The following is a 15,701-nucleotide window of genomic DNA, read 5'->3' as shown; positions in this document are numbered from 1 at the left end:
GAGTGAAGATGAATGGGAGATGGCCAATAAAATTTGTCAAATGTTGAAGTTATTTTATAATGTGAGATTAGTGTTCTCCGGTACTTTGTATCCAAGAAGGTTGTCTTTTTTCCAAAAAATTGTGAAATTAAATTGACATTACTTGATTGACATAAATCTACTAACCTTGTTATTTACAAAATGGTTGAAGCAATATATGCCAAATTTTACAAGTATTACTTGATTGGCATAAATCTACTAACCTTGTTAAATCTACCAACCTTCTTTGACGGTTGTTGGTGTTGTTTTAAATCCTAGATGCAAACTATGTTTCTTAGAGTTTTTTATCCCATAATTTATGGACAACAACATGGTTCTCAAATGAACAAGGTGAAAAATATTTATGAAGATATTATAAAAGAGTATGAGATTAAAATGAATGGTAAGGAGAGTTTGTTTTCATGTTCAAGTGAATGTCAGGTGAAGAAGATCTTGCTCCTGACCTTCGATGATTTTGATGAAGACACCAAGATCACCAAAAAGAAGAAAAATGAAGAATACCTTGAAGACATAGAAGACAAAGCTTCAAGATTTTATAAGTATTCTAGTTAGGTTCTTCTATCCTTAATCTTTTATATATATTTAGTGGCAATGCTCAAAGTAAAAAAATGTTTTTGAAATCAATTGAAAACATAAAGTTAAAAATAAATTAATTTTCAATATACTAAGTAACAGATTACTTGACCTATGTAACATGTTACTAGATCTGAGAAACAAGTTACCTGAATAGCATATTAGTGACCTACAAGTTATTGGGTCTGAGTAATAGGATACCCAAACTGAGTAATGAGTTACCGAGTAAAAATGAAACATAGTAACTAATGTGAATACAAGTGTGCATTGTATGATTTTGATGAAGATAAAGCTTGAAGTTTGATGAAGACAAAGTATGGACAATCAACAATGAAATTGAAGACTCATGTTCAAGCATCAAGAGAATCAACAAAAACTTAAGAGTAATTTTCGTTTCCTTAGGTTCTAAGATGTTTTGAATAGGTAGAGTCTAAGTTGGATGAATCTAATGAAATCCTCAGAAATTAGAATGATGATCATGATGCATATGAGATTTACATTCGTGCATGATTTAGGTGCATTAACATTCATACATGATGACCACATGATTTTTATGCATTAAACAAGGTTGAACTTATATCATTTCAAAATCATACATCATACATTGGTAAATCATGTTAGAGGTTCATAACATATTAATTAAGTGTTTTCAGAAAAACAATTAACTGATTAAGGTTATAGTTAATTAATTAAGTCTTTGTAAATGGGAAACCCGTTAATCGATTAAGTACATGGTTAATCGATTAAATCAGTTTTAGTTTTGAAATCTTGGATTTTTAAAGAATGTTAATCGATTAAGTGTCTACATAATTAATTAATATAACATAAAAAAGATTGAAACTGAATGTTATTTTAACTAACCATTCCCATGAGTAAACACATGAAATCACAATGAAATTTCAAGATCAAACAGGGAGTTCTTTGAAAAAGTGAGCAAAATACTTTAACACAAGATAAGAAATTTTTTATGAATCTTTTGTGAAGAAGATCTTGCTCCTGACTTTGGCACAGTTTTGACGAAGACACCAACATCACATAAAAGAAGAAAATGAAGAATACTTATGAAGACTATGAAGTTAAAGCTTTAAGAACTTAGAATCTAAGTCTTTAGGTACTTCTATTCAAGTTACTATGACTAAGTAACAGGTTACTAGAACTAAGTAACATGTTACATGAGTGAGAAACAAGTTATCCAACAAAAAATGATAAGGGTAATCAATTACACCTTATTTGTAATCGATTACAGCCTGTGATATTAATTACTCAGTTGGACAAAATGTTTGGATAATCGATTACTGAGAGTTGTTGCACCAGTTTTAGATTCAAACTACACAACTTTCAACCCAAACGAAATGGTTTCATTCCAATCAATTCCTACCTTTTTGTAGAGGTGTTTTGGCTGATTGGAAAATCTATATAAAGGCATTGAAACTTATAATTCCTCCCGACCTTCCGATAACTTCAACTTGTCCCCAAGTTGAAGCTTCTCATCTTCAACCCTTCCGAGGCCGGTCAATGAGAGAGGTTAGTTCCCTTTGGGCAACACCCAGATTCTCCTAGGCTGACAAAGTAACCTCCCGGGCATCCTTAAGCTGAAGTGACATGGCAGAGAGTTGCTCGCCCACAGCAATGTTCTGCCCCTCCAAGCTCTTCAGGGCTTCAACATGTTTTCCCTTAAGTTCAACAAGTTCGCCTGAATGTTGCTCCTGCAGGTTTGCCAACGCCTCCTTGTCAACCTGGGTGGCAAGTACTCCTTCACTCTCGAGATACTTGGCCACCGAATTAGCCAATACCTCGGCCTTCCAGGTTCTCCTCAAAAACTCAGCCAAAGGTATGTTGTCCATCGTGTCTCGGATCCTCAGGTTCATCAAGGACTACTCGACAACCTTTGGGATGTTGTAGTTGTACTTTGCACAGGCATGAGTTGATTTTTCCTAGCCCGCTCCAACAACCTTGTCCTTCACATGCCTCTCTCGGCGAGCGACATCCACTTCAACAACCTCAGTAGGAGTAGATGCTTCAGTGGTTAGATCGACCGAGTGACTTGGGGTCGACCAGGAAGGAACATTAAAGGTGGGCTTAGGATGGGAGAAGGTAGTTTCCCCAAATTAGCAGGATGACTGCCTTTCCTCTGAGGGGTAATAGCCCCCTAGATGGTCCTTAGATCGGACTGGTGAACTATGCCTTGCCCTTTTGTTGGCCTCAACATCCTTCCTCTTTTGCGCAGCCCGTTTTAGGAATCTGTTTCGATCCACTTGGTCACTCATACCCGCTGCTAAAAAAGACAAGAAAAAACAAGTCAGACACTGTGTATATTAATCGCAAAAATAGAATATAAAGACACTCATGGACGGATACCTACCAACTAATTTCTCGAATCCTTGGTCGCCATGGACAAGCCTATATCACTCAACAATCCTCCCATCCTCAATCTAGGCCAGCATTTCATTCGCCACCCTATTTTTCCGATCCTCCAACTGTTTGTAGGAAAAGCTGAAAGAGTCGACAAGCTTTTGGTGAATGCCCTCGTTCCAAGAAAAAGGGAAAAAATGTAGATGGTCGGGGCCATACGCCTAGGTATGGCTAGATCCTCGGGCCTCTACCCGGAAAAAGTCGGCTTTCCAGTTCTTCACAGATCCTTCAAAAGGATGGAAGAGGGCATGGCCATTTTGGGATCGAAGAGACGTCCACTATCGTTGACCTCCATTTTTCTCATCCTTATTTGTGTTGTGAGCTACCCGAAACATCTAGAAAAATAATCGGATAGGGCAAGGTCACTCCATGACCTCACAAAATATCTGGAACACCGAATGAACCCCCAAGAATTTGGGTGAAATTGAGAAGGGGTCACCTGGAGGTGCTACAACACCTCGACGTACCACCATTCAAAGGGGATCATCACCCCTATCCGTCAGCAGACATACTCATACATGTAGAAGCTCTAGTGGTTTTGATTCTTGATGAGTATATTTTGGCAAACCCGCTCTTAATCATTGGGGGCGTACCATAAGATGTCGTTTGTCGGGCGAGTAAGGGCATCCACAACACGACACACATTTGGGGCGAAGAAGGAAGGAGTACCCAAGACTTCCTGGTCAACCCACTAATACTTGGAATTGGGACCCGCCATACTCTCCTGGATGTTGAATTGATCGACATGATCAGAAAAGTTCCTCCCCATGATCAACCTGTCACCAAAAGAAGCATTAGACTTCAAACTGGACATACCATCCAAGACCAGACGCCACTTCTTAGACAAAGTTTCCCGATCCATCATAATAGAATCACCTCTGACCTTTTTCCTCCTTAGGTTACATAGTATGGCCGGTAGGGAGAGTTATTTCAGTCGCCTCCATCAAGATCGATGATTACTAGGGGCAGAAGCAAGTCGAGCTTGCCAACGGTGACAGGAGACAGGCGTACTAAAAACATTCGGAGGTTTGAACATGATCTCCACCTCATAGAAACTAGATTCCTCATCGAGCATAATATGACCAGATAAAAGTTATATATAAGAAGAGAAAAGAAATACCGAGTATTCGAAGTCATAAATTCTAGAAGAAATGAAAAAGATCATAGCTGGATTCAAGGACAATGCAAGCTCGACATGAGGAATTTTCTCTATAAAGCAATGTGAAGAAGAATGAATGGGGTAAACCCATATTTATAGGAAAAGGATTGGACCAGAGCCTCCCTTGAGGCCCAACCCCAGGACTCATCCCATCCGTTAAAAACCACTTGAGGTCGATCCAACGGTGGCTCAGAAAACGAAGCAAGGAATTTGATACGAATCGACATGTCGATTGGACACTCGAGGTCCCCATCTGAAGCATTACCAACCCTCCACGTGTCGGTCAAAGGCGAACATCATCATAACCTACCTCTATGCCTAGAAGATACTCAAGTGATCGGTCCTAAAACAATAGGTTAACCCCGGTCAATGGATCCGAGCCAAACTGACCAGTATGATCGCTAGATGACCCTCAATGATCGCCCGAATATTCTGAGTCTAACAACACACCCAACTATTGGCCCTATTGCTAGACTAGGGGCAACTGTACCACCCCAGGTAAACCGGATGGATACCCGCCTGAAAATTTTCCATCCTTGGTCGGCCAGGTCTGAACAATGCTTACTACAGGAGTCATTAATGCATCTCTAACTCGCCATTAATGTGCCGCTCACATTCCATTTGCTACGCCGCCTACAAATTCTACCTACCCCCGACAGATTGACAATAGTAGACCTACATGGTGGTTAAGGACAACCTAGTATATGCCTACCATACTCCTACAGTACATGTTGAACTTCAACCAACCGATGACCAGATGTCACGTCCACTATCCCAAACTCTATAAATAGGGAGCTTCCACACATAGAGTATCCTTATTATCACATTCTCTCATTTATTGCTTGCATTCATTCCTCTATACTCTCACCTCTCTCATATTTACTCTCAATCGCTCTCATTAAGTCTCAAACTGACTTGATCATCAGAGAACCTTTTCAGGTACCTCCACCGACGATCCAAGCTTCATTCTGACCAATCTCCAAAGGCAATCTACTCAATCTAGTTCTCAGTTTCGGTCACTTCCAATCTATACCAAAGAACAATATGTTTAGTTATAATTGACATGACAAAAAGTGTTTTGATTTTATATATTAATATAACTAATGGGAAGATAGAGATATGTCTAAGGTTTATAATGAGAGACTTTTTGAGTTCATAAAGTTTAGCACATTTGTCATATTACATATGTGAATAATGTGAGATTGATAAAAATTTTGGGTTACACAAGCAATGTTTAAATAGGTTAGGACCATTATTTTAATTAATTACATTAAAATGATCTAATTCAAGTAAGATTTATGACTATAAAAATAATTGTCTTGAAAATCATTGTAATTAAATATTTTATTTCTATTTTTATAATAAACAAAATTAGAAATAAAAAATTATGGGACATAATTATTTTTCTTCATGAACTAGGGTGATTATGGTGTGTTTTCCAATTGTAGACAAATAAGATAAACAAGAATTAATAAGAGTAGGAGTATTCTACAATGAGTGTAAAATGTATATACTGACAGTGTAAAAATTTATACACATGCATTTTATCATCCACCGTTCATTTGGATTACCTTTTCTAAAAAGTCAATCATAATAAAAAATCAATGGTGATAATATAATGATATTGTATAAAATGCATATATCTTTTTCTCTTCTACCATTAGAAGGTCATTATGATCATCCTTTGACACATTTTATTGGAACATATCTTATTGGAGCATATCATTGTTTCAATGTCACTTTATAATAGTAAAAAATTTAATAGTAAATTTTTTTACTTCCTTGTCTTTAATACCTCCAAGTTAATAAACATTGATTATTACACCGAACATCAATACTTATCAATTGGCTCCAGATCTGGATAGTTCTTCCCTTTGTTGTCAATTTGGGGAACTCAATCTTATCTTCTTTGTCTGCAGCAAGAAAAACGTCAAAACTTTGTTCTTTCTTCAACTGGGTCTTGAAAATTGATTTGTAAGTTCTCTCTTTCTCAATCTCATCCCTTTGTGTATATTCTTCTTCAATTTATCATTTTTCAATGAATACCCATTTTTCTTTGAATTTTTTTAATCATAACATTGGTCGGTCTTAGGAACTTATCATATTTTCAATGGTTTAGTTCCTGCTGTAGTAATTCATATTAGCCAGGTATTCTTCTAGACAATTCTGCATTTTAGTATTTTCTGAAAACCCATTATCATTTACTTGGTATGGTTTTTTGCTATATGATAGCTTGCAACCAATTTTGTCTTTTTTGTTGATCTTGTCTTATATATTTTGATGGTGGGTAGGTGGAATTTTGTTCATTTCACTTTGCTTCTGTTGTTGAAATTTGAGTTTTGTATTTATAGTAATAATAATTTGAATACTGTTTATGGATTCTTTTTCCATAGGGTATGGAAAATTAACTAACGTGTTTACTATGTGATATGTTGCAGGAGTTTGATTTTGTTTTATATCTTCAGGTTTTTGAGGTAAAACATGTCAGGAGACTTTGCTGGTTCGTATGAATATAATTCGAGTTCGGGCAGTGCAAAAGTGTTAATGGCGATAATGCCTTTGTTGAAGCTGCTCTGCCTAACAGTTATAGGATTAGTTCTTGCAAACCCGAGAAAGCAATTCATCCCTAAAGCCACATTTAAACTCCTCAGTAAACTTGTGTTTGCTTTGTTCTTGCCCTGCCTTATATTTTCCGAGCTGGGAGAAAGCATTACTCTTAAAAACTTTGTGGATTGGTTGTTTATCCCTGTTAACGTTCTAGTGAGCACAGCTATCGGTTGCTTACTTGGGTTCTTAGTGGTGCTATTATGTCGCCCACCTCCGGAGTTGACTAGATTTACTATTATTATGACAGGGTTTGGAAACACCGGAAATCTCCCCCTTGCTGTAGTTGTATCTGTTTGCCATACTAACGATAATCCATTTGGACCAAGTTGCTACACTAGAGGGGTAGCTTATGTCTCTTTGTCTCAATGGGTTGCTGTTATTCTTGTTTACACCCTTGTTTATCACATGATGGAGCCGCCAATGCAGTATTACGAGATTGTTGAGGAAGGAGCTGAAATTGTCGAACAGCAAAGACTTAACGATATTAGCCGACCTCTCCTTGTAGAAGCTGAGTGGCCTGGCATTGAGGATAAAGAGGATGAACATTCTAAGACACCCTTCATTGCAAGGATCTTTAAGAGCATCTCGAGTATTTCCTCAACAACTATTCCTGATCTTGAAATTACAGCAGAAAACAGTGGTAACAGTCCTAGGTCCATAAGGTGTTTGGCCGAGCCTAGAGTTGTGAGGAGGATAAGAATTGTTGCTGAACAAACTCCAATTCAGTACATACTTCAACCCCCAACAATTGCCTCTCTATTAGCTATCATCATTGGCATGGTGCCTCAGCTGAAAGCAGTGTTCTTTGGAGTTGATGCACCGTTATCTTTCGTTACAGACAGTTTGCAGATACTAGGTGGGGCAATGGTACCTTCTGTGATGCTCATATTGGGAGGTATGCTTGCTGAAGGACCGAACGAGTCTAAGCTTGGACTTAGAACTACAATTGGCATAACTGTGGCAAGACTCCTAGTGCTTCCGCTTCTGGGAATCGGGATCGTGTCATTGGCAGATAAGCTCCATTTCCTGGTTTTGAATGATGCTATGTATAGATTTGTGCTTTTGTTACAGTACACAACACCAAGTGCTATTTTACTGGGAGCAATTGCCAGCTTAAGGGGTTATGCAGTTAGTGAAGCTTCAGCACTTCTCTTCTGGCAGCATATATTTGCTCTTTTCTCTCTTTCCCTTTACATTGTAGTCTACTTTAGAATAATCACATATGTCTAGTACTTGTTAGATATATTTGGATCAATAAGAATAATCTTATCTCGGATTTAGTTAGTTTCATTTTATTTGAGTTTATTTTTAGTTTAAGTTTATTTTGTTAGTTATTATTTGAGTTTATCATCTTATCGTTTGTAACAACTTCTATTTATATAATAAGTTTTTGTACTATGACAAATGTTTATTATTCATAGATTTTCAACACTATTGCCATATGTTTTATTGTTTTGATGGTGTGGGGTAGTAATATAGGAGATTGTGGCCATTGTATTGGGGCAAGGATTTGTTATCCCTAAGCATATCTCAAAGTTTGTCTCAAACCAATCACAATATGCCACATAAGTTAAAAAAATTAAACATTCATGAATTTGTCTAGTTTTATTTCATTGTGATTGGTTTGTGACAGACTTTCAGACATGTTTGGGTATAACAGATTCTCATCTATTGTATTGGATGGTAGGATCCACTAGAATGAATGACACCATAATGTTTTGTCATAAATTATTTTTGTTGAGAAAATATTGATCTCTAAGTGTTTCTTAATTAGTATATTAATTAGTATAGATGTTATGTACTAATATTAGTAACTGCATGACATAAATAGTATATCAATTCCCTACTGTTAACATTTTCTTATTCTCAACAAAAAATATGAAAGAAGACTTTATTATGTTTGTGTTGAGAAAGTCTTGTTATGTTTTCCATGCAAATTTGTTCAATACCCCAAATCTCTGCAATTGGAGGTCAAGGTGGCCTACTTTATTTAGGGTTTGTTTGAGAGTTGAATTTTGGAGGGGAAGGAAGGGAAATGGAAGGCTTGGGAGCCATGAAATACACTTGTGAGATGACTCTCAAGCCTTCCCTTTCCCTTCCTTCCCCTCAAAAATCCAACTCCCAAACAAGCCCTTAGGGTCTATTCTCAATGTTATTACTGATTTCAGCTATGATTTTTCTTACATTTATTTATGTTTATAAATTGTCCTAACGATTATTTAATTCATTGTTATTTTCAAAAATGAAAAATGTGAAAAATAATCATTTTCCTCATTTTATTTATTTGGCTAAGCTATTTTCTTTTCAATTTCCTACAATAACTTCTTTGTTTGATTATGGTCCTACCAACTTGCTTTTATTCCCATCCTTCTTAATTCTCAATTAAAATTCAAAATTTGGTATTATTGCGTGACTACTCTTCTCTTATCTTTTGGTTATCTTGAGATCTAACTAAGTCTTACACTACTAGACGATTACGATGTTAGTAGTTTAAAATTATACATTCATATTTTAATTTTAAACTTGAAATATAATGAAAAATAACTAATAGGACGCATTTAAAAATATAAATAGTCTATTTTAAAAAAAAATTACGAGAATAACTTGAAAATAAGAAATAAGAAAGAGGACGGATTCAAAATTTCTGCCTATTTATTTTCAAAAGTAAAGCTAAAAGTCATTACGAATAGTTATTTTAATTAGAAAAGTTTGATTTTGTGGGAGATCCCTATTTTAGAAAGCTTCTTCATTGCTTCACATTGTTACGTATGGCATTCTTGTTTTAGAAAATGTTTTAATTGTTTGTTTGGAATTGGGATAATAAATGAAAGAAAATAAATCTAAAACTTTTCTCTAGTTGCATAGAAAATAAGGTATGAAAGTTTGGTTCAGTTCAGTGACCGCACCAAATATAAATATATGGTTTGATTCAACTCAATTAACCACAAATTTAACTATATGAATCAAACCATTCTTGAATGGTTCGGTTTGGTTCCACGGTTTTTCCAATTGATTTTTATAAAAGATCTTGATATTGTTTGTACATAAAAGAAAAAACACAACTATTATAATTATAAAAAAAATATGAATCATATATAGATGAGTAACAAAATTTAAACTTATAATTGTTTGTTAGTAATATATATATATATATATATATATATAATTTATGATATATATATATATATATATATATAATATATATATATATATAACAATATAATTCACGATTAGTAAATACATAATAATTTAGTAACTTATATCAATTAGTAAAATATATAATAATTATATATGTAACCTTACGATTCACAATTAGTCACACATATAACAATATATGCATAACAATTTATGGTATATGTTAGTTTAATACTCGGTACCGTAATTATATTGTTACAATTACATGATAGTTGTGAAATAATTTCTTTTGGTTATCAATTATTAAATAATTTTAATTATTTATATTATGTGTTAAGTTATGATTAGATTATTAAAAGAAGTAGTATGAAAATTGGACCGTATTTTTTGGTTCAGCGAGAAACTGGTGAAGTGATCCATATACTGATATGGTACAATAACTATAGAAATTATATTAGTCAAAATTGACCAAAATCAGTTAAAATAGATCATATCAGTCAGTTTTTAATTGATTTATATCAATTATACAGGATGAGTGCAACTAACTCCCCGTGAGGGAATCCATGGACCATATTCTTCTTCAATCTAAAATTTACTCACGTCTCAAAGAATTCAAAGACAAATTACCAATTTTCATTTCTAATTATTTTTTAAGAGAAGTTACTTAAATCTTTCACTAAAATATTATTATGAATATCAAACACATAATTATTATCTTATTTTCTAAATAATTTGAATGAATAATTAATTATATATTAATTATGTATAAATATTTACATTGATAGTACATAAATATATCACAATTTTTTTAAATGAAGAATATCATCATGTTCTAATAAATTTAGAGTAATTACCCATTTTGGTTCATCATATTTTTCGTGGGTACCAATTTAGTCCCTAAAAAAATTTAAGTGACATTTTCCTCCCTAACAAATTCAACGTCTCATCACGTTAGTCCTTCCGTCATCTCAACTCCGTTAAGTGTAACAGATTTGTTCATGTGGCACGTTAATTGTTGACGTGACCTCTACTTGATGGTCCTACATGTACTAGTTGTCATGTCATCAACCTAATATTTTTTTAATTTTTATTATACTAAACGACGTCATTTTGCATAGAAAAATTTCGAAATAATTTAAGAAATAAAACAGCATCGATCCATGTCCGAAGCTAAATAGAAGCAAAGCAAAGCTTCAATTAATTCCTATACAACATATTTTGTTGGTTTGTGGCTATCATTTTAAAGAGAAGCAAAGCTTCGATTTTGAAGTATGTAGTCCCTTGTGCTTTTTCTTTTTCCTGCATGTGGTCCCAACTGTGTTTTATAATCTCTATTATAGTCCATTTGTAGTTTAATATTTGTATATTAGGTTGTGTTGGAGTCCATTTTTCCATTCTTTTATTTTTCTAGTGTGACATTGTGTTTGCCAAAATTTTGTCTTTTTGTGCTAATTATTTTTTCAAATATTTAATATGTTAACATTGATGCAGATGTCTGAATACACAGTTTTGGTTTATCACCATGGGGGTTGATTTGTGATGGACATTGATGGCAACTTCCAGTAGTGCATCAAAAAATAAGACAATGCCCCTTTGGACATGGATTTGGTAATCTTAATGGATTTGAAGATATTATTTGTTCAATATAGTTATCACAATTTTCAGGCAATGTATTGGACAAACCCTGAAGATCCATTTTTGGAGAGTGGATTATTGGCACTAGAGAAGGATAAAGATATCAATGAAATGGTGGTTGCATCATTGAAGGCCAAGATTAGAATGGAGTTTGCAAATCTCAAGGTTTTTAAAGATGTTGTCAAAGACTATAACATCTTCCTAGGCATACAAATAAAATGAAAGAAGAATGATATGATGAGGGCAATGGTTGTTTGTGCAAATCCAGATTGTGGTTGGATTATATTTTGTTTTAGGGATAGTAGGTTGAACACCTATTAACTAAAAACCTTCAACCTAGAAATATTTGTTGCAGAACCTTCCAAAACAAGGCTGCTAGTATGGATTGGGTTGCCAAAAAACTTGAATCAAGGTTGGTGACACAACTTAATTTAAGGAGGACATAAGCAATTAATTTGATGAAGGAGGACTACATGGTTCACTTGGAGAAGAAAAAGGTGAGCAGAGCCCTGAAACTTGCAAGAAAAGAAATTGAAGGTTCAGAAAAAAAAACAATATGGTCAGTTGTGAGACAACTACTTGTAAAGAAGATTTCAAGAATTGTTGTGGACCCATGACTGGCCTAGATGGATGTTTTTTAAAGGATATTATGGGGACAACTTCTTTGTGATGTTGGAAATGATACAAATAATCAGTTTTATGTTATTGCATATGTTGTAGTTGATTTAGAAACCAAGGACAATTGGAAATGGTTTATAATGACACAATGGAGGAGGAAATCTTCTATCTACAGAGCTGACACCACCATAACTTTGTTGAGAGGTGCAGCAAGAGTTGACGTTGTGAACACCCATTTTTGTCCGGCCTAGAAAAAAGTCCAAACAATTTTTAAATAAAAAATAAATTATCTTCATTTTATTTATTTCAAAATTGTTAATGAATAAAAATAATAAAACTAATTTTAAGAAATTTTATAATTATTTTCGAAAATTAATTAAATATAATAAAACAAAACAAAATCAAGTTCCAAATCTAAATGATTAGGTTAACTAAAAATTCGAAAAAAAGAATAAACAAATGGAGTTCCTAAATCTAAGGAATTGGGTTAACTAAAAATTCAAAAATAATAGTAGATAAATTAATATTGAACTCAAGTGGTTAGGTTGACCAAATGTTCAAAACTAATTTAAGTTAAAAAAATGATTCTGAAAAAAAAGAACAAAAATTTTGAATTAGGAATGGGCCACCATAAGCCCATACTCTTTTTTTTAAAAAAAAAGAGGAGAGAGAAAAACGTTTTTTTTTAATTTTTTTTTAAATTTTCGAAATTTTTAATGTATAGAAAATAATTAAATTTATTTTTATCCATATTTTATAAAATCTTCGAAATAATTTAAATGAGTTAAATAATCAAACCTAAACAACCTAATTAAAATTTGAAAAAGGAATAATGAAAAATTATTAAAATAATAAGAGAAGATAGAGTCAAACTAGTCTGTTAAAATCCCTGAATTTAAGAGATAAAAATTATTCGAATTTGAATTTTTGTTAACCGTAATTTCGGGATGGAGTGGTTGAAAGTTCGCTATAAATAGAGCATTCGGTGAACATAAATTTTTTAAAGGGAGAACACTGAAAAACCCTAAGAAAACACTACCATACGTTACTATTCAAATTTCCCATAAGCCACTATCCAGTGCAACAACGTGTACACTTCACGCTGTGCAACCCTTCATCCCTCAAGCCACAGCCTTCGGATTTGATTACTTTTCCCATCCTCACATTGACTTTACCTTCAGCCAATCAGAACGCGAAAGGTGGTTCGGTTTCAGTACAACCTTCCACACTGAATCCTGTCCTCTTTGGGAGCAAAGAATCTGCAGCGTGCAGATCCACGCTACGCACTATGAGCCCTCCCTGGTCAGCCAGCCACATCCTGACACGTGTCTTGGCTTGCCCATCACTCTGATCCCAGCCAATCAAATCTTGCCACGTGTCTCCTTTGTTCCAGCTTTTCCACACAGGATCCAGCCCTCAGCAGAGCATTAATTTTTATTTCTTTTGTTCCGAGGTGCGTTATTAATTGGTAAGTTCATCTATTTGGCACTAGCTTTTGCAAAAAAAAAAATATTTCTTTAATCTGTGTAAATAAAATATAATTGTATGGATGTTAAATAAAATGAATGTTATTAAAGTAAATTTATAATTACATGAACAATATCATGCATAAAAAATGAATCATTATTATTTTAGTAAATCTTTCAATTTCATCATTATGCATTGCAATTGGTTTTCATTATTTTGTTTTGTTTACAAATCTTTAAATAATATCGATATTAAATAATGGACAAGTGTGAAAAAATGATTATTGATAAAATTTATTTGAATTAATAAAATGTGTCTAAACATAGAAAAATTTGCAAAACCAATAAAAAAAACATTTTTTATATCTATTTATGAATCAAACTTTTCTAATTAAAGTCATTTTCTAGAAATAACTTGGATATACTAATAAATTGTTTTTTTTAACACTTTTTTTTAAATAAAACATGACAAATAAGCTTTTCAAAAAAATAAATTAATTTTGGGATTTAATCAAAGATGGAGAGAAGGTCGCCATTCTTTCTTCCCAGACCATCTTCGAAAGGTCGCGATACGCTGCTTCTTTTCAATCGATTAAATCTCAAAATCAATTTATTCCATTTTTAAAATAACAAAATAAAATACCCTTTTTTTATAGTAAACAAAACTTGCAAAATATATATTTTTTGACTAAAAAATATATTTTCTTTAATTAAAATACATCCAACCAATAAACCATTTTCTACTTAAAGAACTACGTAAGCATTGATTCCTTTAATGGGGTACGCGGGACCAAAGTCAATATTGTCAGGCTCAATAATAAAAATAAATAATTTTTTCATAATAAGTAACTAATTAATCAGACAATTTAATAAATAATAATAATAATAATAATAATAATAATAATAATAATGTCATATATTTTAATGAAGGGTACCGCTTAAGGCGGGTGGGTAGGGTGCTAATACATTCCATACCTTGTAATCGACTCGCGAACCTGGATATCAAAAATTCAAAAGTCCAAGGTAATTAGGCTTAAAATATTTTTCTACATTTTTAACTATAAAATGTAGTGACGAGTCTAAACAAAGTCGTGCAGCCGAAAATCGGCGCACGACAGCTGGCGACTCTGCTGGGGAGTTTTTTGAGAGAGTCCGGCCCATAAATAATAAAATCTATGACTGTTTATTTACCATTATTATTATAATATATTTTTTGTTGATTAGTTAATTTCCAATAATTGCATGTTTAATTATTAATTATATGTATGAATATAAATTATATGTTTAATTATTAATTGTATGTAAAAATATGAAAATTACATGCTTAATTATTAGTTATGTGTTATAAGTATTGCATGCTTAATTAATAGTTGTATATATAGATATGAATTACATGTTTAATCATTAATTTTATGTATAGATATATGTTACATGCTTAATTATTAATTGTATAAATTGCATGCTTAATTAATAATTATATGTGGCGTACTGAATTATGTGTGCAAGTATGTATTGTTTTGGTTGTGTTGTGATATATAATGTACACATTTTAGGCACACAAATATGCCCTACATCCAGGTATTAGTGATACCTTTTTGGATAGAAGGGACACTAGCCTCGTTGGTCGCAGTTTTTGCCGCTTCTAAGTGTTGGTGATGTGGACCACTCATATTGTTACCTCTTATTATGAGTTAGCCGCTCGAGCTGGTCGCTGATTTCTAACATCATGATATTTGAGTTTCTCTATTTGAGAGAGATGCAATATGGACACCTTCATAGGGAGTCTAGAACTTGCCAAGGACATCCATTGTATGTTAGAACCTTGTCCTAGGACGTTGTACTTGTTGTGAATTGTGTGATAATGTTTGTATTGTAATACATTGTACTTGTTGTGTATATTCCATTGTATGTTTGGAATTTTGTCATATAAAATAAAATTAAAACATTGCATCCTTGAAGGGAAGCCTAGTTCCCCCACCAAGGAGATTGCTATAAAGATGAATAGGGCATTCCGCTTTTTGCCCTACGTTAGCCAAAACGATAAAAAATTATTTCAA

General features: G+C 33.4%; 2 protein-coding genes across 5 annotated transcripts in view; both read left to right on the top strand.

Moving 5' to 3' along the window:
- On the top strand, positions 5,970-8,274 carry LOC109357229 (protein PIN-LIKES 2-like). 4 transcript variants are annotated; one of them, XM_019601033.1, is made up of 3 exons: positions 5,970-6,157; positions 6,649-8,020; positions 8,223-8,274. In XM_019601033.1, exon 2 carries the CDS (start codon positions 6,665-6,667, stop codon positions 8,018-8,020), a length of 1,356 nt encoding a protein of 451 aa, XP_019456578.1. In that variant the 5' UTR covers positions 5,970-6,157; positions 6,649-6,664; the 3' UTR covers positions 8,223-8,274. The 4 variants fall into 4 exon arrangements, with proteins under 4 accessions (XP_019456578.1, XP_019456575.1, XP_019456577.1 ...); XM_019601030.1 differs by having other exon boundaries at positions 6,622-8,020; XM_019601034.1 differs by lacking the exon at positions 5,970-6,157 and adding an exon at positions 6,317-6,331.
- LOC109356263 overlaps positions 11,594-15,701 on the top strand; it is a 13,754-nt gene continuing 9,646 nt past the window's right edge. Inside the window, 1 exon segment of the mRNA XM_019599590.1 lies at positions 11,594-11,725. Coding sequence (XP_019455135.1) covers positions 11,594-11,725 — 132 coding nt within the window.

Source organism: Lupinus angustifolius, chromosome LG09 (genome assembly GCF_001865875.1).
Source record: "Lupinus angustifolius cultivar Tanjil chromosome LG09, LupAngTanjil_v1.0, whole genome shotgun sequence".
Lineage (NCBI taxonomy): Eukaryota > Viridiplantae > Streptophyta > Magnoliopsida > Fabales > Fabaceae > Lupinus > Lupinus angustifolius.
Note: the sequence above shows the minus strand (reverse complement) of the source record. Positions and strands in the feature narration are given on the sequence as shown.